The 13,842-nt window shown below is 47.0% G+C and overlaps 1 protein-coding gene across 1 annotated transcript; it reads left to right on the top strand.

The window, feature by feature from the left end:
• The first annotated feature begins 10,199 nt into the window (after positions 1-10,199).
• On the top strand, positions 10,200-13,153 carry INSM1 (INSM transcriptional repressor 1). Its single transcript, XM_053459923.1, has one exon. It carries the CDS (start codon positions 10,285-10,287, stop codon positions 11,560-11,562), a length of 1,278 nt encoding a protein of 425 aa, XP_053315898.1. The 5' UTR covers positions 10,200-10,284; the 3' UTR covers positions 11,563-13,153.
• Positions 13,154-13,842: the final 689 nt, after the last annotated feature.

Genomic DNA, 13,842 nt, shown 5'->3' with positions numbered 1-13,842 from the left:
ATCTGGAACATTTACCGGTATATAACCTCCAAATGCAATATGGGGCAAATGTGAGACACCTAACCGGCGCGCGAAAAATGTATAACTCGTCAGACCACCACGCGTGGAAACATTAATGATTTCAGTGTTCATTTATGAGTTGCGGGCACTGTTTGTTTGTGCAGTTTTTACAGCTTTTTGAATTTCCTGATGTGTCCCCGATTGTTCCGTTCACATTGTCAGATGTTATAATCTCCCCTGCAATGTTTTTCTGTGAACTGAAAAAAAAGCATGTAATCGCATAGACAGGTGAAAATAAAATTGCTATCTCCTTAGGAAAGCATCCAATTGCAATAAACAGAAGAAAATCAATACATAAACAGGTCTGCAGAGATTTCCAGTTTAAAGGGCATCGCTGCTAACAGCCAGTCATCACCCTTCAAACGGGGGTAACCAGCGATGCAGAACCAGTACAAGTATGGAGAAAGGGTACGAGCCGTGTTATAGCACTACGGCCCTTACTACATCACACGAGAAATCCGATTTTGCTTTTTTCTACCTTGGCGTACCTGTTACAGCGGATCCATGTTTCCTTTAATACATAGTAGTAGATAATGTGCGACATCTACTATTTTGTGGGGTTTTTTTTAATGAAAGTGTTGTTACCTATGTAAATCATCTCACATTGTCCCAACATATTCCTGTTCCCACTAAATTTGATGACCGCTCTTATATTTTTTATTAATTGATTTTTACCACAATGCAAAGTAGTCTTGGGGGACCTTGTTCTTCCAGCAGTGCCATCTTATACAAACTGCAGCCTTTATTCTGCATTAATCAGAGTCACTTGCCTGTTATCCTCCTTCCCACCATATTCTAGTGGAAGAACGCCGGTGTGCATGAAAAGAAAATGATCAGGTACCTTATAACCCTCAACAGGCATCTTCTGTCTTGTGTTCACATACAGAAGACAGGACTCATGGTATAGATCACCTGTAGATTCTGGGGAACTTTTACTAAAGGAGAACTAAGAACAACATTACCATGCATTAGGACATCTACTACAGAAGGAGAAGAGGTTCCTGCTCTTGTGAGCTTACAATCTATTAGGAAATTGAGGGGAACGAGGTAGAAGTTTAAGTATGTAGTAGTTCTGCATGCGTGTACTGAGTAGAAAGAATGTACAGTGCACACATCACGCCAATCATCTGGTTTGCATGCCTTTTTGTACGCAAACATAGATGATATTCCTGGTTTAATAACAATTAATGTTATGTGGGGTAATAATATATTTTGGTTTCGTGCGTGCCGAGTCGCTGAGTTCTTATGTGCGTATGAGCTGCTGGTTTTCCTTCTGGTTGCCTGATAGCCGAAGTGATGATAAGGTTGGATAAAGTGTACATTGCTTAAGGGAGTGTGTACAGGGTGGGGGAGGGCTGACCTGCAGCTGTATGCTAATGGGGGGAGAAATCCACTGCCTTCCACATTAAACAAGGAGGCATTGGGGGCACACATCACCGAGCAAACATAGTGTTCCTAAAAGAGACAAAAATAAAATATCCCCAATGTACAAACAGCCAGCAAAGCCGATGAGAAAGAATAAGAGCGCCGGATCGAGTCCCTGAAGAAATGTGTCTGCATGTGGCCATCGGGGAACATTGTTCTTTCCCATGCATTTCCATAGTGATTGAATAACAAGTAAAAGATCTGAATTGGGAAACCTCAAGAAGCCGCATTGTTCTGTACAAGCGGACAATCAGTGTGTCCCCGGCACACATTCCATCCCTCCTCTTACTGCTCTCCATGTTGTCAGATCGTTCAGCCCGCTGTAAAGACGTTGTCCTTGGGTGTCTCCTTATAAGCCCCCTATAAGTGGCAGCTGACTTTGCAGGAACTTTGTCCAGTTACCCAACTCAAGCTGCTGATGAGGACCCCATTGAAGAACATCCTACGTGTAGATGGACAGGGCATGAGTTTTAGGCCATATGCGCCGCCCAGCATATATGTTCTAGAGTAATACACACACAATTAAACTGTTGGTGTTATTTAACCCCATGGCTGCTGCATACATGCATGCACTCCTTTATTGCAGTGGTGTGTGAATAACGGCAATGTTTATGTTAATCAAACTCCTAATTTCATTCGAGTACCATTCAGTCCTCCATATTTCTATTGCTTTTTTTAAACTTTCTCCCCTCTATTAATTTCTCTTTCTCTCTCTTTCCTGTTCATTCCTTTCTATTATGAATGTAATTATTTAAACGGGAGATCCATTGCAGCTTTATGCTAATGCGCTGAACAAAAGAAGAGGGTCTGGGGAGGGAAGGAAGGTGAATAGAGAGATTTGAAAGCAGGGGAGGAGGTCCTTGGGCATGAGTGCAACGGGTTGAATGAGTGTGGATGAGTCTGTGAGACCAGAGGAATTAATTACTGGGGAAAAGACAATCTCCGAAGAATGGCGCCTCGCTTCCAAAGCAATACAGACCTTTAACTTTATCAATGCATTTGTGAGTTTCTGCATACGTGCCACAGAGCAGTGAAATCCCAATGCCCATCGATAGATATAGCATTATATATATATATATATATATATATATATATATATACCGGTATATATTCAGTGCACACATTATAAATATTATATAAACACCTGCGGTATCCATTATTTTCTGTATGGGTGTGAATGCTTTAGTATATATTTGCACACTTGATACTTTTGTGGATAAAAATTGCACTTTTGGAAGCTACACCCAAGCCCACCATTTGACTAGATCTCTATGGACATGTAATATGTTGGTATTGGAGTATACTATATATATACAGAATGGATAGTATGGGGCTGGACTTGTACTTGCTGGCTGGGTAATGGGTAATAAATAGAATCTCTGATGGGTTATACGAGGCGGTTGGGGATTTGTTGGGTGGTAGGTGGAGGAGTGGAGCCTATTTTCAAGTCAATGGTGCGTTTGGTTCTATGACCACAATGGATTCTTTGCCCAGCAGTGTCCAGAGTGCACTCTGTATATTTGTATATGGAATTACACTTAGGGGTGGTTAGCTTGGTATATGGAAATATAGTTAGGGGTGGTTGGAATATGGAAGTACAGTTAGGGGTGGTTAGCTTGGTATATGGAATTACAGTTAGGGGTGGTTGGCTTGGTATATGGAAGTACAGTTAGGGGTGGTTGGCTTGGTATATGGAAGTACAGTTAGGGGTGGTTGGCTTGGTATATGGAAGTACAGTTAGGGGTGGTTGGCTTGGTATATGGATGTATAGTTAGGAGGCAGTTGGCTTGGTATATGGAAGTACAGTTAGGGGTGGTTGGCTTGGTATATGGAAGTACAGTTAGGGGTGGTTGGCTTGGTATTTGAAAGTATAGTTAGGAGGCATTTGGCTTGGTATATGGAAGTACAGTTAGGGATGGTTGGCTTGGTATATGGAAGTACAGTTAGGGGTGGTTGGCTTGGTATATGGAATTACAGTTAGGGGTGGTTGGCTTGGTATATGGAAGTATAGTTAGGAGGCATTTGGCTTGGTATATGGAAGTACAGTTAGGGATGGTTGGCTTGGTATATGGAAGTGCAGTTAGGGGTTGTTGGCTTGGTATATGGAAGTGCAGTTAGGGGTTGTTGGCTTGGTATATGGAAGTACAGTTAGGGATGGTTGGCTTGGTATGTGGAAGTACAGTTAGGGGTGGTTGGCTTGGTATATGGAAGTACAGTTAGGGGTGGTTGGCTTGGTATATGGAAGTACAGTTAGGGGTGGTTGGCTTGGTGTATGGAAGTATAGTTAGGAGGCAGTTGGCTTGGTATATGGAAGTGCAGTTAGGGGTGGTTGGCTTTGTATATGGAAGTACAGTTAGGGATGGTTGGCTTGGTATATGGAAGTACAGTTAGGGATGGTTGGCTTGGTATATGGAAGTACAGTTAGGGATGGTTGGCTTGGTATATGGAAGTACAGATAGGGGTGGTTGGCTTGGTATATGGAATTACAGTTAGGGGTGGTTGGCTTGGTATATAGAAGTACAGTTAGGGGTGGTTGGCTTGGTATATGGAAGTATAGTTAGGAGGCAGTTGGCTTGGTATATGGAAGTATAGTTAGGAGGCAGTTGGCTTGGTATATGGAAGTACAGTTAGGGGTGGTTGGCTTGGTCTATGGAAGTATAGTTAGGGGGCAGTTGGCTTGGTATATGGAAGTACAGTTAGGGATGGTTGGCTTGGTATATGGACGATCTGCACCCAGAGGGTTGGTTTGCTGGCTCTGAGTTCACAGCAGGTGGTACTTTAAGGCTGGTAATGTGTGGCTGGGCTTGTGTTTGCTGTAGGTGGCTGATATATGTTCAGAGGATGAGGATGTGCTCACAGTAGGTGGTCTTTGTTAAGATCTGAATGAGCGGATTGTCAAGATTGCCAGATGGGAAATATATTATTTATTCATTTATATAGCGCCGTCATATTCCGCAGCGCTGTACAATTGCTAAACAGGATTTAACAAATGAGCTTACACTCTATTTCTGTACTTCCAATGGCTTTGCTGACAGTTAATTTCGGAGACAACGTGGCAGTATTAATAAATACACTTACAGTGAAATGAAACTTGCCGGTCATCTCTGGAGGAAAATTTTATCGCACTAGACTGTAAGCTCTTATGTGTCAGTGGAAAACCACATGCGCCGCCAACACTATGGAACGATCCGGCTATAGTGTGTGTTCACTGAGGGCTCCTACTTTATCAGACACAACAGCCACTAATTCCCCCAAACACAAAACCCTCCCTGAGGTCAAACAGTCCGCAGAATGCCCATCCTTCATGCTCAGGATAACAATGGAGCCAAGGAATCTCTGAAGGCAGCACGCTTCTACTGCCACAATCGGGGGTAAAACAAAAGCCCAGAAGGAGAATCAGCCATCAGTTTGTTATTGATCACATCAGACAAAAAGCAGGACAGATGTCAGACTGATACAGCACAATGTGCCAGCCAGGGAGAGTTAGATTACACAGAACCAGGTCAAATCGCTTCGCAGCCACTTCTGTCCCCTCATTTCACAAATACCAACTTACATAATAATATATAATGGCCGGGGATTTGGATGATCACAGAGGCTGCTGTGCTCCTGGAGATGCTGGCAAATGAAGGCAAAACACAAAATGTGTCCCTGGGTCGTGTTATCTGAAATGACATTCATTATCTAAAATCCTATTTGTGTGAGAGGGGTGAGAGGTGTGTGAGGGGTGAGACGGGTGAGAGGGAGACGGCACCTGTAGATCGCATCCATTTCAATGGCAAAAAATGTCACTAATCTGTGGCCAGGTGATTACAAGCCAGTGTGTCTCACACACAACATACAAGCTACATGCCATCCACTCATCCTTTGGGACACACAGCAGCAGGCATTCACATACCTACATCCATAAAAAACAACTTGTATTCTATATAATCAATTTAAATCACGAGAGAACAGGTGTGAAAGGGTTAAAAAACAAGGCACTAGATTTAAATGCAGAAGCATCTGTTCGAATGTATAGGAACATGTATACCAGTTTCAGTATAGCTCTACACGTTGTCATTGGTCATTGTATATTTTCCAGAAATATATTGTAACATAGTACATAAGGTTGAAAAAAGACCTAAGTCCATCAAGTTCAACCCTTCTACCTAACCTTCCTACTCTTGATCCAAAAGAAGGCAAAAAAAACCCTAATTAAGCTACTTCAATATATATATATATATAGATATATATATATATATATATATATATATATATTCAAACAATACAAGTACATGTATTTGTTAGACATTAATCTACATGATTATTGTTTATATATATATATATATATATATATATATATATATATATATATATATATATATGTGTGTGTGTGTGTGTATATATATATATATATTAATAATAATGTATATGAATATCCAGCAGTTCCGCGTGTCCGTTGTACACTTGCAGCAGTTGCCGTGTCCTAGAGGTTTACTCGCAGGTACCGATGGCAGGGAGCTGCTGAGTGAAGCGATCTCCGGGGCATTAATCGGATTTACTGCACATGAAGTGCTCCGTCTGGCTGCAGCGGGCGCCGGGCTCCGGGGTCTGTTAGCTCGGGGCAGAGATCTGGGTGATCGTATCCGGCACCTGCCCTGCATTCAGCTAATCTGCCCCAGTGTTTACTGCCCCCCAGCCAGTGTCTAATGCCCCGCGCACTGTATTCCACTGCATGCAGGGCAGCACCGGCAGCGGGGGCAAAACTCCAGCCCCGGACCATTCACCGGGAGCTTCTCCTGCACGGACCGCCAGACGAGATGACGAGCGTGACCGGCGAGACGGCGCAATGTGACGGCCGCTCATACAGCAACGATTCGGCCGCGTACCCAATTCATTCACTAGTGTTTACATCAAAGCAATGGGCGCGCTGCCCTCCGGCACTCAAAGGGTGAAAGTGTAGCCTCATCAGCACACACACACACAGCGCATACCCCATATACACACCTCATCTGCCCACCGTATACCACATATACACACCTCATCTGCCCACCGTATACCCCATTTATATACCTCATCTGCCCACCGTATACCCCATATACACACCTCATCTGCCCACCCTATACCCCATATACACACCTCATCTGCCCACCCTATACCCCATATACATACCTCATCTGCCCACCCTATACGCCATATACATACCTCATCTGCCCACCCTATACGCCATATACATACCTCATCTACCCACCCTATACCCCATATACACACCTCATCTGCCCACTGTATACCACATATACACACCTCATCTGCCCACCGTATACCCCATATACACACCTCATCTACCCACCGTATACCACATATACACACCTCATCTGCCCACCGTATACCCCGTATACACATCTCATCTGCCCACCGTGTACCCCATATACACACCTCATCTACCCACCGTATACCTCATATACACACCTCATCTGCCTACTCTATACCCCATATACACACCTCATCTGTCCACCGTATCCCACATATACACACCTCATCTGCCCACCGTATACCCCATATACACACCTCATCTGCCCACCGTATACCCCATATACACACCTCATCTACCCACCGTATACCACATATACCCACCTCATCTGCCCAGCGTATACCCCAAATACACATCTCATCTGCCCACCTTATACCCCATATACACACCTCATCTACCCACCGTATACCACATATACACACCTCATCTGCCCACCGTATACCCCATATACACATCTCATCTGCCCACCGTGTACCCCATATACACACCTCATCTGTCCACCGTATCCCACATATACACACCTCATCTGCCCACCGTATACCCCATATACACACCTCATCTACCCACCGTATACCACATATACCCACCTCATCTGCCCAGCGTATACCCCAAATACACATCTCATCTGCCCACCTTATACCCCATATACACACCTCATCTACCCACCGTATACCACATATACACACCTCATCTGCCCACCGTATACCCCATATACACATCTCATCTGCCCACCGTGTACCCCATATACACACCTCATCTGCCCACCGTATACCACATATACACACCTCATCTACCCACCGTATACCCTGGTACACATCTCATCTGCCCACCGTGTACCCCATATACACACCTCATCTACCCACCGTATACCACATATACACACCTCATCTGCCCACCGTATACCCCATATACACATCTCATCTGCCCACCGTGTACCCCATATACACACCTCATCTGCCCACCGTATACCACATATACACACCTCATCTACCCACTGTATACCACATATACACACTTCATCTACCCACCGTATACCCTGGTACACATCTCATCTGCCCACCGTATACCACATATACACACCTCATCTACACATCTCTTCTGCCCACCGTATACCACACATACACATCTCATCTGCCCAGCGTATACCCCTTATACACATCTCTTCTGCCCATACACCCAGCATTTCCACCATATACTTATCTCATCTTTTCATACACTCAGGATATACCCCATACACACATCTCATCTGGACACACACTCAATGTATATCCCATATACACATCTCATCTGCACATACACTCAGTGTATACCCCATATATACACCTCATCTGCCCAGCGTAATCCCATATACAGATCCCATCTACCTACAAACTCCTAGAGTATACACCTAATCTATGTACACACCTAATCTGCCCATACACTCAGCATATACACCATGGACACATTTTATCTGCCCATAAACTCATCTTCACATAAACCCAGCATATACATATCTCATCTGCTCATACACTGAGTGTATTATTAGAATGTACAGTATACCCCATATACACCTCATCCTCACATAAACCCAGCATATACACCACATACACATTTTACCTGTTTATACACTGAATATATACCCCATATACACATCTCATTAGCCCATACACCCAGAGTATACCCCATATACACAGCTCATCTCCACACACACGTATACACCAAATACTTATCTCATCTTCTCATACATTCAGCGTATACTCATATACACATCTCATCTGCTCATACACTCAGTGTATACCCCATATACACCGCATCTACACATAAACCCAGCATATACACATCTCATCTGCCCATACATCGTATATATATCTCATATACATATCTCATCTGCAAATACACTCAGTGTATACCCCATATACACCTCATCTTCACATAAACCTGCGTATACACTATACACACACACAGCTCACCTGCACTTACACCCAGCGTATACACCATAAACACAGCTCATCTGCACATACACTCAGCGTATACACCATATACACAGCTCATCGGCACATACACTATACACACACAGCTCATCTGCACATACACTCAGCGTATACACTATACACACACAGCTCACCTGCACATACACTCAGCGTATACACCATATACACAGCTCATCTGCACATACACTCAGCGTATACACCATATACACAGCTCATCTGCACATACACTCAGCGTATACACCATATACACAGCTCATCTGCACATACACTCAGCAAATACCCCATCACTGGTACAGCATGTGATTTTTGCCACATTTCTGCAGCTGTCATGGTGCCTCCTCACTGTGATGTGTATCGGGCTGCACACTGGTGTTGCACAGAGAAGCACACGTTATAGCACACGCTGCATATACTGTGAGGCTGTGTGGGATAATTCTCTGGTGCCCGGGTGTGAAGGCATGGTGGTGGGCAGGTGATGGTGCTGCCCTTTGGGATGATTTGGTACAAGGCTGGTGATTGGCTGTCATGTCACACTGATGACATTTGGTGTGACTGGGCTTCACCCCTCCCCCTCCCAGGCACGTGCCTCCAGATCCAGCACACACTGCCCACAATCCCCATTTCAATAGCAAGAGCTTCATTTCCTAGCCGGGGGTGAAAGGTGTAGTAGTCTGCCCCCCCCCCCCATTATTCATAGCCCAGTGAATGTCCAGTAGCTGCCTGCATTATCCACAAGGGTGTCCAGCAGGGCACCCCAAATCATCCCACCATGCAGCTACAACCCACGGAGTGTGAGAGACAGCCCCACACCCACGCGTGGAATTGGGAAAAAAACATTTCCAGAATGAGAGGATATTTACTGATCAGAAAGTTTGCATTGAGGCAGTAGAGGGCATCACCAGCTTAATAGCCCCCGCCCGACACCCAAAATAGCTTTTGGGGTATACTGAGGGATAACAGCGTACCCAAGAGCTGACACTCTAAAGAAGAAAGTAACGTTATGTGCTGGAAGCTGGGAGGTGCGGCATTAGATAGACAGCGCTGAGTGCGCAGGCAGGTGATACTCGGCACTCCAGTCTTTGTGTGGTTTGGGGTATGTGGAGGGCAGGCTGCTGTGGGGGTTAATCCGATGACCCCCCCCTCCGCGCTCATTGTCATGCTGATGGTCAGATTCCTCACCCCCGGGAGGTGAGGGACAAAGGCCGGGCCGGCCGGCACGTGCGCCCGTGTATGGAGGGGCAGCCAGGCGTGAGGGGCGGGCGGGGCCGGGCGTGTGCCTGCAGCCGGAGGGGAAGGGAGGGGGCCCAGGTACATCTGTCACATCCCCGCCCCCAGCAGCACGTCCGGAGCGGGATTGGCTGCTCGAGTGACAGCTCAGGAGGATCCCGGCTTATATAAGGCGGCCTGGCCGGTGCACAGCGATCCATAAAGCGGCCTTTTATCCTGCAGCACCAAGGACAGGGCAGGGGGAGAGCGGCTTCAGAACAGCACCAAGGACAGAGCCCGCATCGTCAGCCAGCAGCCCCAGCGCACAACATGCCCAAAGGCTTCTTAGTCAAGAGGAGCAGGAAGTCCCCGCCGGTGTCCTACCGAGTCCGGGACGAGGATGGAGACCGCGGAGAGCTCACCCCGAGCTGGCTGCTCTTTGCCGTGTCCGGTCAGAAGCCGGCGTTGTGTTCCAGCGGAGGGGCCCCAGCTCCTGCGAGCCCAGACCGAGCTGCCCCGGCTCCCCCTTGCAGCCCTCGGGCGCCCCCAGCCGGCCAGTTCGGAAACCCAGAGTCTGTTCAGCAGGCTCTGTCCAGCCCGACCCGACCGGTCAGCAGGGAGTACCTGGACCGCGGCTTCAGCCTGGGCTCCCCGGTGTCCGCAGAGTCCTTCCCGTCCTTAGTGAGCTCCATGGAGCCGCTGCTTTACCAGCCCAACGAGCTGAAGATGAGCTCCACGGGCACCGTTCCCCCTGCCAGCAGCAGGAGCCACGCCAAGAGGCCGCTGCCCCACGAAGCCAACCCCGCCGGGCTCCCCGCTCCCCCGCAGCCTCCGCACAAGCCGCCCGCGGCCAAGAAAACCAAAGCCATCCGCAAGCTGACCTTCGAGGACGAGGTGACCACCTCTCCCGTCCTCGGCCTCAAGATCAAGGAGGGCCCCGTGGAACCCCCGCGGCCGTCCAGCTCGGGTCCCCGACCCTTAGGGGAGTTCATCTGCCAGCTGTGTAAGGAGCAGTACCGGGACCCCTTCTCCCTGGCCCAGCATAAGTGCTCCCGCATCGTGAGAGTGGAGTACCGCTGCCCGGAGTGCGACAAGGTCTTCAGCTGCCCAGCCAACCTGGCCTCCCACCGCCGCTGGCATAAGCCCCGGGTTCCGGCCCTGCCCGCCAAGGACGAGCCACTCAGCGACCGCGATACCCCGAGCCCCGGCGCCTCCGAATCCGGCTCTGAGGACGGCCTATACGAGTGCCCGCGCTGCGCCAAGAAGTTCCGACGCCAGGCCTACCTCAGGAAGCACCTGCTGTCCCATCAGCCCGAGGAGCTGGCCTTCCCGCCCGAGGACCGGGCCGCCAAGAGCCCGGGGCCCGTCAACCTGAGCAGCAGCGCATCCGAGTGCCACCCGTGCCCGGTGTGCGGCGAGAACTTCCCGGGTAAGAGCAGCCAGGAGCGCCACATCCGCCTGCTGCACTCCGGCCAGCTGTACCCCTGCAAGTACTGCCCGGCCACCTTCTACAGCTCGCCCGGCCTCACCCGCCACATCAACAAGTGCCACCCGTCCGAGAACAGGCAGGTGATCCTGCTGCAGGTGCCCGTGCGCCCGGCCTGCTGACAGCCCAAAGACTGGGGGGTGCCACGGCCGCCCTGGACCCATGGACAGGCTGGGTTGGGGTAACAGTGCTTGCCAGGCTCGGCAGGTAAACCCATAATATGCCGCCAGGCAACAGGAGAGGGCATGCGGGCAGCTGCACAAGGACTCCGGGCCACAGGCTGTGGACGCTGACCCCGTCTATGGGCCGATTCAGCAAGCCCTAAGGATTTGATTGTCAGCTCTGTGGTTCACCTCTGCCCGCTGCACATGAGGGAGGATACCTGCCTGCTGAACAAACTGTGCCTTTCCTGATGCAAGCAATGCCGGCCCCGAGCTGCCAAATCAACACAAGCAGCCATAGCTTGAAGTGCATTAAATGTGGTTATTGTGCTTTAATGGCAGACAGCTTCATTGTGGGGGATCTGAGGGGAGAGAGCACTTTTGGTTCCATTGTGTAAGTGTCTGTAGACTTTATGTTTGTTTGATCAGATTAGATCTGTGCTGATCTTTGTGCCCATTGGTTAGGAGGGGGCAATGCCAACGGGGCAACACAACTAGTCCGGGTGCCCATCGGCAGCAATGACTATACAAAGTATGGGAATTCAGCAAGGGTGCTATCAGGTAATAGGACGGCGGGCGCGCTAACAACCAAGCCAAGCTATACTTGCTGATGCCTCCAATGCCCATATTCCAAGCACCCAGCTTAACCCTTTCACTGCCATAATAATAATGTGCTTTAACTGCCGCTAGTCTCTGCTGCTGGTGCTTTAGTGTGATGGGATTTGGCTTGTAAGGGAATGCATGCGTTCAGCATGGTATGGCGCCAGTCTCTTACCAGTTTCAGTTGTGTTGTTCCAGTTGCCCCCTTTGCTGTTCTCATTGTCAGTGATGCAGACATGTGAAGGTGTTGTCTATCACTGTGTTTGTAAGTGGTCACTCCAAGGGGCATCGGCCTGGGTATCCATGGCATCTGTCAACTTGTCTTTTTATTGTAGGTTTAAAAGAAAAAAAAAAAAAGCGTACTCACATCAAAAAGGTTCTTTTCATGTATTTTGGTGTGCTTAACCCAATAAATGCTAGCATTTAACTCTTTCAGCTCCGCAGGGGGACAATCACCTTACGGGTTGGAAAGGGTTACTTGCAGGGTTGGTTCTTTGTGACTCTGTTAGTCCTTGTGTTGTCATTTGGGCTCTTCTGCTAGCCGTAGACTAGGGGTTAAGGTCTTCAACAGCTTTTGTCTCCTGTGATTGTTTTTTTTATTGGCTCCCTGGCTCTTGTCTTATTAATGTGTTTTATTTTCAGCCTAAGGGTTAATATTTTCAGTCTTTTCTGAGAAATACTGCCTTCTTTCACAGCCTTCAGATGGAACGAACTTTTTGATTAGCTTTATAATGGCTCGTGAACTGCTGGATATTCTTTATATTTTCTGTGAACAAAATCAAAATTGCTTGGGGTGATGTGGGGTGGGGGCGCGATATTACTTTAGACTTAGCCACAAATGCCTTGAAGTCGTTGTCTTTATAACTCTAGAAAAAGCAAGCTGCCTTTTACCACTTTCTCTGATTTAGGGGCCAGCAGTTCATCCCCATAAACAGGGATTTAACTATATTATTATATATATATATTTTTTTTTAATGTTCATTTTCCCTTTTTTTTTTTGTTTTCTTTCCAAAAAAAAAAAATCTGTTGGAACCACAGACACGCGTTAACTATCCAAATGTATATTCTGATTTTATGATTAATTATGTTTATTTATTTTATTTATTTATATGAATTATGAAGATGTTACTATTATTTGATCTTTTTCTGTTGGTGTTTTTTTCACTTGACTTTCCACTGTGGATCGCAGCCTTTTTTTTTTTTTCCCCATTCTCTCTTTTTTTTTAAACTAAGAGGAAAAAAAAACAAAAAACGGCTGTACCTTTTTACATTCCAAAAGAAATCGCATTATTTCTATTTACTGTGCTTTAAGGGGCAGACGGCTCGTTAACTTGATAGCTCTTACTTCTAGAAGCAATCTCTCTTTTTTACACACACTATTTTCTTAACTGTTAGCTATTTATAGAATGCTTCAATAGAACTGTTTCGACTGTGTAACAATTTGCTATTCAAATAAAATATTTTCAAATCAATACCCGGGTTGTGTGCTGTTATGTGATAAAAGGTTATTGTTACGGTAACTTTTATTAAACAGACTAGTCTCAAATCATCCTGCTTTAACACCTTTTCCCTAGAAAGCATTTGGAGATTAATTGCCGGCAATCTTAAACCCTTCCATAGAACTATAAACAAACAAACTGG

This window comes from Spea bombifrons, chromosome 3 (assembly GCF_027358695.1).
Source record: "Spea bombifrons isolate aSpeBom1 chromosome 3, aSpeBom1.2.pri, whole genome shotgun sequence".
NCBI classification, from domain to species: Eukaryota; Metazoa; Chordata; class Amphibia; order Anura; family Pelobatidae; genus Spea; species Spea bombifrons.
Note: the sequence above shows the minus strand (reverse complement) of the source record. Positions and strands in the feature narration are given on the sequence as shown.